The sequence below is a fragment of the Passer montanus genome, unplaced genomic scaffold, assembly GCF_014805655.1.
Source record: "Passer montanus isolate IOZ18808 unplaced genomic scaffold, ASM1480565v1 scaffold12, whole genome shotgun sequence".
Lineage (NCBI taxonomy): Eukaryota > Metazoa > Chordata > Aves > Passeriformes > Passeridae > Passer > Passer montanus.
The window spans coordinates 9,190,498-9,205,215 of NW_024358722.1; the positions used below are offsets into that span (position 1 = coordinate 9,190,498).

Genomic DNA, 14,718 nt, shown 5'->3' on the forward strand with positions numbered 1-14,718 from the left:
GCAGTCCAGTGTTACAAACATTGAATATAAAGGATACAGAGTGTAGAACTGCATTTTATAGCTGTGTATATTTGCTGCTGATTTGCACTAAATTATGCAAGTTCAAATGATGATGATGGGAGTGGTCATTTCTGGGATGAAGTAAGGTACTGGTGGTAAAATAACACTGACTGGGGCTGTTAGAGGGAAGTGGCTGGAATAACAGGCCTTGCTGCTCGGGTGTTGCCATTCCCCATGGTGGGAATAGGCTTCAGAAGCCACAGTGCCCAGAGCCATATCCTTAGATCTTGCTTAGCAGCTGTAGAAGAGATATTCCTGCACTAAACACCAGCTTCAAGAGATGCATTTGTTCACAATTTAAAATAATGTCTGGTTTATTTGACTCAGGTTCCATTTTCAAATATGTTGTTCTATGAGAAGTATGTAAATAGAAAGTAAACAGGAGAGAAGTGAAAGTAAGGGCATGTTTTATTTGCATGTCAGCTGAGAACTTAGCTAACATCTAGATCTCTAATGTAAAAGCTTCAAGTGCTCAGTTTGAAAAATATCCATTGATGATCATCAGAAATAATTAAGAGCTGGCTGGTTTTCTTCTAGAGATGAAATGATGACAGAAATAGCTGGCTTTTTGATATGTCCTTTGCCTTTTTTTCTCAGCCCTGAAGGTCAAACCATAGCTCTCAAATTTGCCTCCAAATTGATTATCCACCTTTTGCAGAACCATCAGCAGGTAAGGGAGATGGAGCTGGTTAACAGTTTTGTAATCCTGGAGTTTTTAGTGATTGCAGTAGTGTGTCTTCTTTTAAATCCAAGCCCTAAGCTTGTGTTTTCTTGTGTCCATTCATAATTTCTGACATTCATCATTATATCTTCCTCTCTGTATACACTGCCATATTCTGAAATGACACAGCCATGCATATCATCTCAGTACATCCCTCTCAAAGTAATTTCAAGTTAAATACATGCATAAATATTTTTGATGGAGTAATTTCAGCCTCTGAGCTCATCCAAAACGGTCACTATAATGTAGAAAAGGAAATGCCTGTGGTGTTTAATCCTTGTTTGGAATCCAGCCCATTTACTGAAGTGCAGCTTTGTTGTGGTTTCTTGATTTTTGGAGAGCCCACAGGAGAGCACGTCGGGTGGGAAGGCACGAAGCTGAAGCAGTGGTTGGGTGCAGTTCCCAGCCAGCTCAGATTTCTTTTGATTTTAAATTGTCGGTCTGTGATGTCACATATGTATGTGGAGAGCAGTGCAAAAGCAGCTTTAGTGCTAGACGTTTTAAAAAATATTTTCAAATCCACTTAGTATATATTTTAAAACAAACAAAACTCTCATGATCTGTTTTAAAAGGAAGATGATTTTCTTTACAAAGCTATTATTTTTCATAGAATGAGCAGCAGAATGGTTTCTTACTATATGCTAATAACCATGTCTCATTATAAAAAAATATAAAATCAGATTTGCACACAAGAGTTGAGGAGCATGAATTATGATAATAAATCTTTTTAGTTAAAGGAAAGGCATAGTGTGGCTACTTGAAGTTAACATAACAAAATAGAATTAATGAAAAATGCTGTAAAAATCTTAAATAAAAATGCTGCAACAACTTTCTCTAATAAGCATATAAATCATGGGAGATCTAAGAGATACCTACAGAGAGAGTTTTTGGCTTTGGGAAAGACCAGGTACATCAGATTTCCATCTAAAGTCTTTCTTTGAGCTTGCATTCAGTATTTAAATCTGTGGAAGGGATTTTCTCTAAGGTAGAAAGTTAAGTTTTTAAGATGAGGTAAAAGTTAAGTTCTATCTTTCTAAATACAGTCCATGTGTCTGCTTGAAATTTCAGTCATTGTAACATCTTGGGAGATTCTTATTTTTTGTTCTCACCTGCTCCAGAATCTGTAGGATGCGCTCTGGCTGTGTCCCTTTGTGCAGTGCAGGTACATGGCCCTGTACCAGGCAAAATGAGGCAGAGTATGACTGAGGTTTCATTAATTCCTCAGTTAATGAGATGGGTTGAGAAGTGCTGAATGGCACATCCCAGAGAGTCATAAGCAGTGTCACAGGGTCTAGTTGGAGCCCTGTCACTAGTGGTGTCCCAAGGGTCAATACTGGGCCCAGTATTGTTTAACTTCTTCATCAGTGACTTGGTGAAGGGGCAGGTGCCTCCTCAGCAAGTTCACTGACAGCACAAAGCTGGGAGCAGTGGATGGTACCCCAGAGGGCTCTGCAGCCCTTCAGAAGGACCTGGACAGGCTGGAGGCATGGGCAGAGAGGAACACTCTGAAATTCAGCCAAGGAGCAGTGTATTTGTCCTTGGCTTGCATGTGTGGAAGGACTGAGGACACAAAAATACGCTTTGGTGTGTTACGGTGTGGTAATTGGTGACTCTGCTGTGAAGGGATAGAGTCAAAGACTTGCCTGTGAATGGTGCTCTAACTAAAAGAAAATTTCCCAACTTTTAAATGTTCATGTGGGTTTCGCTACTTTGAAAAAACCGGGCATTTACTAATGAGTAGTATCTCTTAGGCAGGCCATAGTTTAATGTGATGGTAAGAGGTACAGCATGCTTCTCACATGTTCTGTGCCTTCAGATTTCAGAAGAAGTCTTGAAAAAATGGGTTCAGCAGATAGTGTATTTTTGTGGAGATGAGCAAGAGACAGAGATGCTGTTAGCAGCTGCTGAAGTTCTTAAAAGTATAACATCATTCCTTCTGAGCAGTGAGAAGCTCGTTCTTGGTAAGTAGCTCGAAAGTAATTTTCTGGATCTTTTTTGATGAAATCCATTAATACATAATTTCAAATGTATGTGTATGCACAGTCAAAACATAATTACATGAAACAGGGGTTTTTTTGAAAATTTTAATAGGATTTCACTACTAACCATATAGATTTATTTAAATTCTGGTAGAAAAAGCACAGGTGCCCAACCTCTGGCAATAACTCAACAGAAGGGGCACATGAGATGTTGTTATGTCTCCAGGTCACTATACACTGGTGTACAGAATTACTGGTTTGCAGTTGTTCTGTGACTTGAATCTTTCTGTAGTACTCTGTTGAGCTGGACATAGTTTAGTTTAACACTGGGAGTGCCACAAAGCTGTGCTGGCTCGATGTTGTAATGGAGGTCTTTGGTCTAGAAATGAGAGACACGATCTACTATAAGAATGATTAATAATTGGATCACATTATATCTCCAGGTATAAGGATTTTTGTGTGAAGTTAACATTAGACCATCCCTTTAGAAAACAAAGAAAGAAGGAGAACAGAAAAAACCTACATGGCCTTATTCATCAGTACATTAGTGACTGGGAGGCAAAGCTAAGTGAAGCTGTTTGTACTGGAGTATAGATGGTGATTTCTTTTAGCTTCCCTCCCCTGCGCCTTTGGTGAATAGAAAATTTTGTGACTAAAGGGCCAGGAGATATGCAAGAATAGGTAGTACTAGATGATAAAGAAATTCTTTTGCATCCTGAATAGGACAGACAGTTTTAGATATTTCTAACTCCATGATATGTCATTCCAGTGTAGTTATGTAAATGTTTTTAGTTTAAGTAGCTTCAGTCTATCCATGTGGCCTGGATGCAAATATCTCTTGTTCAAAAAGAACAATATATTTTTTAATCTGTAGATAGTGGTTTTGGGAAAAATTAGCTATTATTTTGAGATGTACCTTTTAAGAGGTATTGGTAACATTCACCAGAGCTAAATCTATATGAGGTAGACATTGCACTATTAAGTGTTTATATTATCAGCTCTGGAAATCTTAACCTTCACCATGTAGATTAAGCTCTTCATAATACAGACATCATTACCATTTTATGTCAAACGAAGACAGTGGAAGTATTGGAGTGAAAACCTCCCAAATGCTGTGCTACTCATCTGTTGTTATTTGGATGTGGTCCATAGATGATGGACAACAGTTTCCTCTTTGATCTTGTCAAACCAGTTGCTGATTTCCATGCTTTCTAGTCAGGCAGATGTGAAGGTCTGAAATAAAGCATAGAGCAGTTTGTATCCTATGTAAAATCCTAACAAAACAAATGAAAACAGACAAGTAAACAAAAATAAATGCTCCCCAAACAGCCCAGAAAACAGAGCCCAAAGCCTCAGTGGGCAAACCGACTTCTCTCTTTGCTCTGAAAATTGGTCCAGGGGAAGAAAGATGTGGAGCTGACCCTTCATAGTACCTAGAATTGTCAATCTGGGGATCTTCACAACTGTGAAACTTTCAGTACTGCAGTGAGGAGTTTGGCAAAGCAAGGTCGTGGGCTGGATTAGTTGCAGTGATATTAACCCAGGATAATTCCCTTGAAGGGTTTGTGTGCATGTAAACAGCTGTGACTTCTGTGCCTTCCTCTGCATCAGCTTCTTTGACCACATATAGTAAAAAGCAGGAGTTAAAAGGAAACTGTGGTTGTATGAAATGGAGTTGTAGTCAGTCCCAACAGCTTCCATTACTATGTTCCTAAGAGAAAGAGAATGAATGCCAGTCTGTGTGTTCTGGGTGACCCCATCATCTCTTCATCAAGCTGCTTGAGGGCTCAGAAAAGGTCTTCATGCAAATTCCCTTTGTAAACTTCCACTGCTTCTGGAGATACAATAGGAACTTGTTTAGGTGGGAATTCTGAATATTGAATCTCTAACGGAATAATTATTCTGCCCCAGCTTTACCAGTATAATGTTATTGAATGTGTCATGCTAGGAAAAAAAGCAACTTCTTTCTGAAGTAATTATACTTCATGCTATTCCCCCATAGGGAAGTTACAGGTAATACAGGAATGCTTCTTCTGCCTGTGTAGTAAAGCCTAGAGCAATTTACTTTGGCCAAGCAGTGAAATACAGCTATGTATTTGTCTGGCTAGCCTTGTAATACAAATCTTTGACAAACCTGCTGAAAACATGGCAGAAAAAAACCAGCAAAGAAATGCAACTCTGGTGTTGTCTGTGGTCACCAGAAAGTAATATCTCACAGCTGGCTCCATCTTAAAGTGAGCTTCCAGTGAATTCCTTTAATCAGGATGTTCAACAAGACCTGAAAAGTGAGCTGAAAAATACCCCAGCAAACCTAGGAGTGCAGACTTGAGCTAGTCATGCATGGTGTGGCATCAGTAAGTGGCACGAGGGTCTGCAAGGGAAGCATGGCTTGGGAGGTGTGGATTGCCACTGGGGTGGTGTGTGCTGTCTACCTGCTTGGGCATTAGCAGATCAGCACCTCCCTCTTGGCACTTCTCTCTGGTTAGTTTTAGCTGTGTAATCACCCCATGGATTGAACTTCTTTCCAACAGAGAGTGGGTGAAAGGCTGGCAGGACCTGCTGGTGAGTGCTGGGGACAGGTGGATGTGGGAAAAGGAGGTGACAGGTAGATCCCTGGAAGGTGTGACCATCAGTTGCTGTTTCCAGCGGGGAATGGCGCTTTTGTTCAGCACTACTGGCAGTATCTGAGGAAAGCTTTGTTTGGCAGGCTCTGCTCCTGGCAGATGCAGCAGCAAATCCATGATCAGTGTGTTGATCATTGATCAATCTCCAGCCGCAGAATTTTTGAAGTTGCCGAACAGGAATTCTGCACTTCTAGAAATTGTAGAAAATAGAGAGCGCTCACGTCTAAAGTTGAACCCAGATAGAGAGGCCCATTCTCTTATCTGTTGCCCACTGTTTAAACCAAGCTGAGTCTGCTACCTAGATAAAGTTCACAGATGCTGAAAATACTTTGGTTGTATTGCTAGTCTTTTTCTCAGTGGTTTGCCAGTGCCTTTTGATGTCTTGTGTTTAGGTGTGGAAACACTGCTTTCTAACTTCTTTGAATGCATATAAGAAATAGAACTCTGATTTTTCTCCACAAATAAATATAGGACTGTCTGATACCCTTGGTCTGTGGAAATGTGTGATTCTACTGCTGCAGAATGAAGACTTGGTAGTAAGGGATGCTGCTGCTGAAGTGATACAAGTGGCACAGTCGGGAAAAAAGAGCAATGAAGGAGGTATGTTAACATTACTTTGAGATATTATTGAATGTTTTGGAGGCAAAAGTATTTCTCTTCTCATCACAAATTTCTTGCTAACTTCCATCTCCTAGAATTATGTACCATAAAAGATAACAGCAAATTTGATGCCCACCATGCTTTATTATTTTGCTTTTACTGTTCTTGGTTTAATTTGCATATGATTACATGGAAATGTAAAAAAGGCAACAGCAGGACTCGGCTTTATGGTTCGTGCTGTGGTGAGTCAATATACATATAATTTCAGTTTGAAAGTTCTTTAATACTAGCTATGGTCTAATAATGTAGTGCAAGACACTCCTTGAATCCCATGTTGTAATAAGAGCCTAATCACAGATAGGAATCTGGTAAGCAGTATTCAACTCATTGATTCATTATTAGACCTTGAAATCCATTTAGATCCAGATCAACAAAGACAATTCACAGCATACCCACAATGTGCATTTAAGGATGTGGGCCTTTTGTCTGCTTGCCCTAATTTACTCAACCCTGTTAATTTTAAAATACCCACAAAACTTGAGTAGGCTTAACTAATTAGCGTGCTTCACTTTGAGAGTCTTTGCTGACACATTCTTCCATGTGTTGGGAATAAATCAGAGTTTACTACCAAGCTCATCACTCTCTGGTGGTCCCTGGTCTGTGCTACTCAGTAATGCTTGTACCAGCTTGTATGTAGTCAGTTCAAATTAGTCAGCCCTCTCCATGTGAACTTCTGCTAGGTTGGAGATAAAGCAGCTCTGTGGTTTAAAAAAAAATAAGAAAAGGCAGTAAAATTGTGTTTGCCACTGTTGTAGATAGAAGTAGCCAGGAATCTGCTCATGTGGCAAGTATGGTTTTGAGCTGGCACTGTTCACTGTTCATAGCACGGAGCTATGAGGTAGAAGAAGGTAAAAGGAGGGATAATGGCATGGACAGCTTTCATCTTCCTGTTAAATCCCGCAGCTCTGACAGTTTCTCTAGTTCCAGCTACAGCTCTCTTGAGTATCAAGGGGCTCTGTGTGCATGTGCCTCAGGTCCCCAGTGCTGGCCTTCAGGGCATCCTCAAGGGTCTCAAGATGGTACTTTCTTTGGGAATAATACAGTGCTGGGTTCTCTCTCTGACTCCTGTGTCTCCTCCCTTCTTCCCTGTTGTATCCTGGTGCCAAGGGATATTTTCCTGTAACTGGATGAGAGCTCTGTCCTTGTCTCCTAATTAATACTTACGTCACCTCATTGCTTGCTCTTATAGCTTACCACTTTGTAAAGCTGAAGGGACCATAATTGAGAAGATAACATAATAATTGTTTTTTATTTGCTATGTTCCTAATTAGGATAGGAACCCCATTCCCCAACCTTCTGTTAACCCCTTAGTTACACTTAGCTGTGCCTTCCTGTTTGTTCATTTAAACCTCTTGCAATGAAATGAATGTCTGTCTTCTGTGACTAGGAAAGAATGCTGCATTTGAAAAGAGATAATTCAATTTCCTTTCATGTCCATTTTTCATCATTGGTGTTCCTGCCTGTGATCTTTTTTCCCCACTAAACTCTTCACTTTTTGTGATTTGCTTTCTAGCTTTTGGGGGAACAATTTTGCACTTGTGGTTTTTATTTATAACCAGATTAAAATAAGCTCATCTCTGTATGTTGCTTGTTTACTTTCATTTACGCCCCTTTCTTTTCATGTTCATGTGAGAGTATGCAATATATTTGTGTCTGTGGTTTAGACATTTCATGGATCACCAGACCTCTCTGTCGTGGGAATTTTTAAATTACATTCAAATATCTGCTTATTTTTTTGAATATTTCATACCATGACAGTCTGATTTTTCATCACAGCACTGACTTTAAGATAACTGAACCCATAGACTGAAATTCATAGAAGCTGTGAAACAGCTCTCTTTAAAATTCTTACTTTATAACAAATTACTGGGTATGGTAAATGAACTGACCTTCCATTTCCATTATATGATGATAAATTAGTATTGTGGCCCAGTAGTTTTGTCATGAGATCAGAAAGATGACGTGAGATCAGAAATAGGAATGGATGTTTAGAAACCTGTTTTCATACATTCTATAATTGTTTCACTTTTATGTCATTACCATTACCACTAGCTAAAAGGAGAGAGTTAAGAGACAATTATAATTTCAGCTTCATTTGTGCATCGAAAGTGTTGTGTCCTAGTAGCCATTATATTTCCAGAAATACTGCACTGTAGGAGTAGGTTGTGGTGTGTTTAATCTTTTACTGCTGCTAATTTGCCATACAGAGAGGAGGAATGCTGTTCACAAATTACAAGCTCTAGACTTGCCAGAAATTTTGGTGCTAACATCTTCATATCTACTCCTCACAAAATCTTCTTTTCTCACTGTGTACACAGCATGTAAGGGAGGAGTAGCCTATAGCTGCCTGCAGAAGAACTGCATTTATTGTCAGCTTAGGGAATCAATGTCATAAGTGCTTAATTTATATTGGGATACAGAAGAATTGGCGATTATAGCCTGGCAACTACCCCTGCTCGTCCTGTGTGATGCAAGCTGGCATCTTGTTTTCATGTGGAAGAGTAGAGTAAGAAAAGTTATGTACTTGTGTGTTACAGTCAGACCAAGGCTGAATTAGCATCCTGTTCAGCAGAGTAAGGTGAAGTTGGACTGTTGTTAACAGTAGCAAAGTTATTTGCATAGGCTGTTGGTAGAGTTTTTGTAGCATGGTTCTCCTTTACATGCGTGTTGCTGAATAACAGCAGAAACATGTAACAGTATGATAGTGTGAAATAATAGGTATTTTCATGTCATTTATAGATGGTGAAACTGGAAGCAAATGATCCTGTCTATTATAGTGTGCTTTCACTTCCAGTGAAAGCTCCTATCTTGTGTAATTCTTTGAAGTGCTACATGAGCTCCTGGAGGAGAATATGAACTTGGTTTCTTGTGGTTCCCTCGTGGCTTTTGGTGAGGGCAAAACCCCCAATCTCCTCAGGTAACTAATCCATGCAGCTTCAGATCACTCAGATCACAGAAGCAGTAAGCTTGTGGAGTCAGAAATGTGTGGTAACACATGTGATACAAGAACCCTGTGAAAATTAGGGCTGCATTTTCGTTTGGAAGGAGAAAAGTCCAAATGCTGGTACACCACAGGCTCCTATCCTCACTCTACCCCACTATTACCCCTAAGCAAAACCCTACAAGCTCTACTGTTTTCTTATAGAAGGCAAGAACTTCTAATGTTACCAGTTAAGTTCATTTTTAAAATTTATTTTATTCATTCAGAGAGGCTTGTTTTATGTTTTTAGTATGTGCAAAAGCTCATATTTAGTAGGGGAAGTTACTGAGGTTGGATGATGGCAGTTATCTTCTGAGCAGAGCAGGTCAAACAGAATCCCTTCTCACCAGAAAAGAGAAAAGCTGCTGTTTTCCTTGCTAAAAATACCAACTTAGCAGGTAGTTAAGGTTTCCCTAATAAGTGGAACAATATAATCCCCATCTGTAACTCAGGGTATTGTGTGTACACTTTGTTGTTGTTTCCTCATGCATTGAGGTGTAAACCTCTGGCAGATTGTTTTATTCCTTTTAGTATGAGGGAGGGTACAGGAAGTATTGTATTCAGTGTAAAGGTAGAATAGTTGCTTTGAAATCTAATTAAATTAGTGACCCATGGCTGTGTAAAGTCTAGACCTATTCACAGCAGCATTTTTTATACAAGAGAGCTACTCCTTACATGAAAGATGATTTAAGTTGGGGAAAGAAGAGTGCTTTTTCCCTACTGGTGATCACTTGCTAAATATCCTCAAAAATGCAAGTATCTGTGTTAGAACAAAAACTGTATTTATTGGTGTAATTTTCCTCTGACTTTTTTTTTAATCTAGAGAAGAATTACGTGAAGTAACTTTATGAGCTTGTCAGTATTAGAGAAGTTTGAAGAAGCTATTTTCCTACCATTATAGCCAAGCCAATTAAATTCTATAAAATTCTGTATTAAAAAAAACCCCACCTTTAGTCAGCTTAACCTTTATGTTGGTAAATTATCAAATTAACCTTAAATGATTTTAAGGGCATTTTTAGTGTCATCAGCATTAGCACCAATTTAGCTGATTTTTAAAATTGAGTTGAATTGAGCTTAGATGAGCAATTAGATTTGCAAACTTGAGGAAATCTTTTGAAAGTGCCTGAATGATTTAGCAGCTTAAATACTCTTCTGGAATATAATTGAGGACTTCAGGGACTTTTTGCTACTTTTGTTGTGAAACAGCAGTTTTGTACAGAGATGAGCAAGTTAGCTCCTGGGCTCAGCTGTGTGGCTGCAGCAGAGCTTGTGCAGCCCAGGGCAGGTAAACAGCCCACTCTGAGCACCTTCACTGGGTGCAGTGGGAGCACCTTTGAAAATCAGTCTAATCTTGTTATTGTTACATCTCGTACGTTTTTGAGTAATTCTGAGCATGATGTAGTCAGTTTTAATCCACTGGCTAAAATTTCAGATATATTAATTCAGTTCCCTTGGTTCCATTTCACATATTTCAGAAATAAGCAATAAATGATACTCCTGTGCCAGGAGTTTCTAAGAAAAAGGCAAAATTCTCTTTTCTTCTCTTGATGGTTGCTCCCTTCTTAATAGATTGTACTTTTTATCTTTGGAGAAAATTATCAATGAAAGTGACAAGTGTCCTGTTTTTTTGATTCACCAGCAAGGAAAAATGAATTTATTAGCTGGCTGGTTTAAAGACGCTTACTCCGCCTTCTGAACTGACTTCCCACCATCCTTTTGGGAAGGGAATGGCCCTGCAGAGCAGATTGTGTTAAGATTCCTGTGGAAGTCTTCACTGCTGGGTGTTGACTGCTTTAGGGGCCCACACTGCTTCAGGTTTATCTTACTGTTTCAGGCATGTAGGAGCATTTCAGCAACTTTTATTTTGTTTATTGGCCAGCGAGTATAAATGTGTGTAAAGGGAGAAGTTAAAATGTGCTGCTTGAGGTGGTGGTGTGGGAAGAAAAAAATATCATTGAATTAGATTGAAGCACTAATACATTTTCAAGGTCTCTCTGAATTCTCTTCTAGACTTAGAAAGACTTGAGACCTAATCATCTGACTGGGTAGAACCTTTCTCCATGAACCATGCTGTCACCTCAGCATGGAGAGGAGCAGAGCTGTTTGTTGCTTGCACCTCATTAGTGTAAAAGTCAAGGCAAACTCAAACCAAATTTCTTCATGAACATAGAGTAGGTGTGGCTGTCATGATTGTGAGTGGAAGAAGGTTTATGTGTGGGGTTTTTTTGGCACAGTGATGGTGTAAATAAGCCCTAGCAGAGGTAGGGGAGGCTAAAGGATGATCAGACTTACTATATTAACATTCAAAAGAAACAAGGGGAGAAGAAATCCTGCTCAGATTTATGTTTCTTGTTCCTGTCCTCTAAAAATCTTCCTTGCTGAGCCTAAGGCTGTGCGGAAGGTTTCATACATGTGTGCCCTAGGAAGATCTAGTAAATCACTTGAGGAAGAGATAAGAGATAAGCAGTCTGTGTGATGTTAATGCAGCACAATGGTCTGGCAGTCATCATCAACACCACAGGTGATATCAGCAAATCATGGGTGAATGGCACAATCCCAAAACTTGTACCCAAATGTCCTTTACAACTAGTCTATGAAGCATTTCAGGTCAAGTGGCTCAGATTTCATCTACTCCAGTTGCTAGTGAAACAGCTATGAGTAAGTGCTGGGAAAACCAAAAATGCTAAATGGATCTTGGTGGTGTTTAAATGCTAAAAATACCATTAACATTGGTGGTGTTTAGCTGCACAATAAAAGCATCCTACATATTGCATGGGAAACAGTAAAGAAAGATATTTTACTTTATTAATATATAATAATTAATTATTAATATAATAAATACATAAAATAGATAAACCTATTTATATAAATAATATATAAATCTTTATAATTTATTATTTATTTCTATTGCCTCGTTTGCTTGTTGGCATTGGAAGCTGTGTTCAAACGATTCATTAAAGTAAGTGCTAACTTTGTCCATAGCAAAAGGGGCTTTTCTTGCTCATGTTCATCGTTGGGTAAATGCGTTAAATAGATTTCTTAAAGCTTTAGTTCATGAGCTTGTCACGTTAACCCCATCTCCCCAGACCTGTTTACTTGTCAAGTGCAAAGTCCGTGCTGTGGGATTGGAGATGGGAAAATGACTGGGGTTAGAACCTGTGCCCGACTGCTGTGTGCAGTATGCATGTTTTAAGTCACTGTGTCTCTCTCGATGAAATATAAAGAAGAGATGCCAGCAAACTGTTCAGAACTCTCCTTTTCATGTGATTGATGTGTTCATCCTTTTGCCAGACTAGGGGATAGATTAGCCACCTTTTGCTCTACTTCCGTGCTGTAGGTGTAGCCATCCAGTGAGGCAAGTGGGAGGGCTGTGGTGAATAAAACAAATGTCAGGTTACTCTGATCCTGGACAAAGATTAGTGTGTAGAGTTCTACTTTTCTCATGCACTAGGTGACTTGCCCTGATGTTCTGGTTAGGCTAATGGGCCTCTGAGGCCCCAGACAGCTCCTTTAGTTGTGGCTCTTAAAACCAGTTCTGGCAGCTGCCTGGCTTTGAGGAATAAGTGGTAATTGCCCAAACATAAACTAAGGAATTGCATGCATGCAAGCTACTTTAAGGATGCATTAACTGGCAAAATCATAGGTGATGAAATTTCCTTTGCTTGATTAAAGTCAAATTTGTGCATTTTCTTCTCTCTTCTGACATTTGATTTTCCTCTGTTTAGAGGTTTGATGAAGGGGTTACAAAGAGCATAAAGTGAGAACCTGGCTGTAGAAAGAGCTTGCTGCCAGTGCTGCCCGGAGCTCTTCCACTAGCCAGCCTGAGAGTGGAGTGGTTGGTAGTGCTGTGGGTGGGTGGCTACAGCTGCATGCAGAAGACTGAACACTTCCATTCTAGACACGTGACTTGCTGTGGTACAGCTGCTGTGGTGTGGAAAGTTAACAGCTTCCCACAAATGGATGAATTTCAGGTCCTTGCTAATGCCATGGGTAGGTAAAAACAGCGTTTTGGAAAGACCATTTAAAATGCTCTTACTGCCTTCCATGATTTTCAAGCTGCCTTGAGAATTGCTTATAATTTTGGAACCTGTTGGTGAGAAAAATCTCCCAGACAGATCTTGTGATATGCCACAGGTTCATGGGCACAGTCCAGAAGTTCTCACAGTGTTGTCTGGGTTACTAATGGAAAACTGCTAATCATATTAGCCAAATTATGTTTATGTTCCCTGTACTGGGGACAGTTGGAAAGAAGGTTAATGAATTTTATTTTTTTTTTCTGGAATAAACTCAAGGATTTCTTCCGCTTTGTGAGTATTCTTGATAACTGTATTCTGGTAACTAGATGTGCAGCTCACTAAACAGAATTTCTAAGCCTGCTATGAAAGAGGAGCCTTTTGAGCTGAATGTTAGGATTTAAATGGGAGGCATTTATCCAAATGGCCTTTAAGCAGTAGAAAGCAGAATAGACAAGACCCATCCAGGCAGAAGAGAATATGAAAAATATGCAATACAGTCAAAAGCAGAAAAAAATCACGGCAAAGCAGACCTGCTCCTGTTGCAGAATGATTTTCTACAATTTTAGGTTTAGGTTTTCTACAATTTTAGGTTTTCAGAAAATTCCGTGTAGAATCTGTGTGATACCCTGTTAAAAGGAATACATCTTGAGGCTTCAGTGGAGAGGTGTAAAGCAGTGGCAGCAGTTTGCAATGTTCTATTCAAATGTGGTGTAGGACTTTGTACTGAGACACTGTAAGGTGATGACATCTCTTCAGTTCCATTAGATAAGGCCTGTTGAGGACAGGGGGAAGGTCACACAGCTGTGTGTGTATTCTGGGAATGCTCTGACGTGGGCCCTGGAAAGGAGGCAGTGGGTGCTGCCTGGAGTGACCAGAACACTCTGCAGGGTGAAGTGCACCACATGTTACTGAAGAGCAGTGTAATCCATGAAAGGGAACATCACTGATAGACACCCTTAAGATGTCTGTAATTGTAGAATCATAAGTAGATAGGGTTCAAACAGAACAAAAGACAGCATTCACCTTAAAATGTTCAGTGTTGAACCTTCTGCTTAAGGGATCCTGACTTTGAGCTTTTAATGGTCGATACTTCTAATGCACCTGCATGGAGAAGGATTTATGTGGAGAGACAAATATGTAATGATGACCATTTAAATCTTGGAAAACTAAATAAGTGGCAAATACCTGTGCTGTTTGGTGACTCCTTGATGACTATGGTGTCCTCACATTTAAGAAGTTTCTTCCAGAGAGCAAAATGACACGTGGTAGAGATTATGAAACACTTCCTGTGGCTAGAAGATGTAATTTGGGGTTTTTTTACATCTTCTGTAGTAATTCTAAGAAGGTAACAATTACATGCCAGTTGTAAGGATGAAAGAATTGAGGTCTAGGAGTGTAAATGAATTAATCTGGCCTTTCTGCTAGAATAAATTCAGAGCTGTTTCAGGAGCATATTTGACTTATAGCCTGGTTGCATAATATTTTTATGCTAATAGGTATATTTTGTGTCTTTGTAATAGTATTTATGTTCTGTGTGACATTCTACTTTTGCATCCTTAAAATATCTCCTATTGTTACGAAAACTGTTGGAAGACCTGATTGGAAAGTAATTAGGTCTTAAAATTGCATTTGTAGTACAATCACTTCCTGTTTTAATGATGACTCTTCAATAAAGTTT

General features: G+C 39.4%; 1 protein-coding gene across 2 annotated transcripts in view; it reads left to right on the top strand.

Moving 5' to 3' along the window:
- Nucleotides 1-14,718, top strand: part of THADA (THADA armadillo repeat containing) — a 150,919-nt gene that overhangs the window by 117,660 nt on the left and 18,541 nt on the right. Inside the window, exons 33-35 of one of the 2 annotated variants that reach the window (XM_039698016.1) lie at nucleotides 658-730; nucleotides 2,598-2,742; nucleotides 5,856-5,984. In XM_039698016.1, coding sequence (XP_039553950.1) covers nucleotides 658-730; nucleotides 2,598-2,742; nucleotides 5,856-5,984 — 347 coding nt within the window. The remainder of the gene's footprint in view (nucleotides 1-657; nucleotides 731-2,597; nucleotides 2,743-5,855; nucleotides 5,985-14,718) is intronic. The other variant, XM_039698017.1, reaches the window with a different exon arrangement.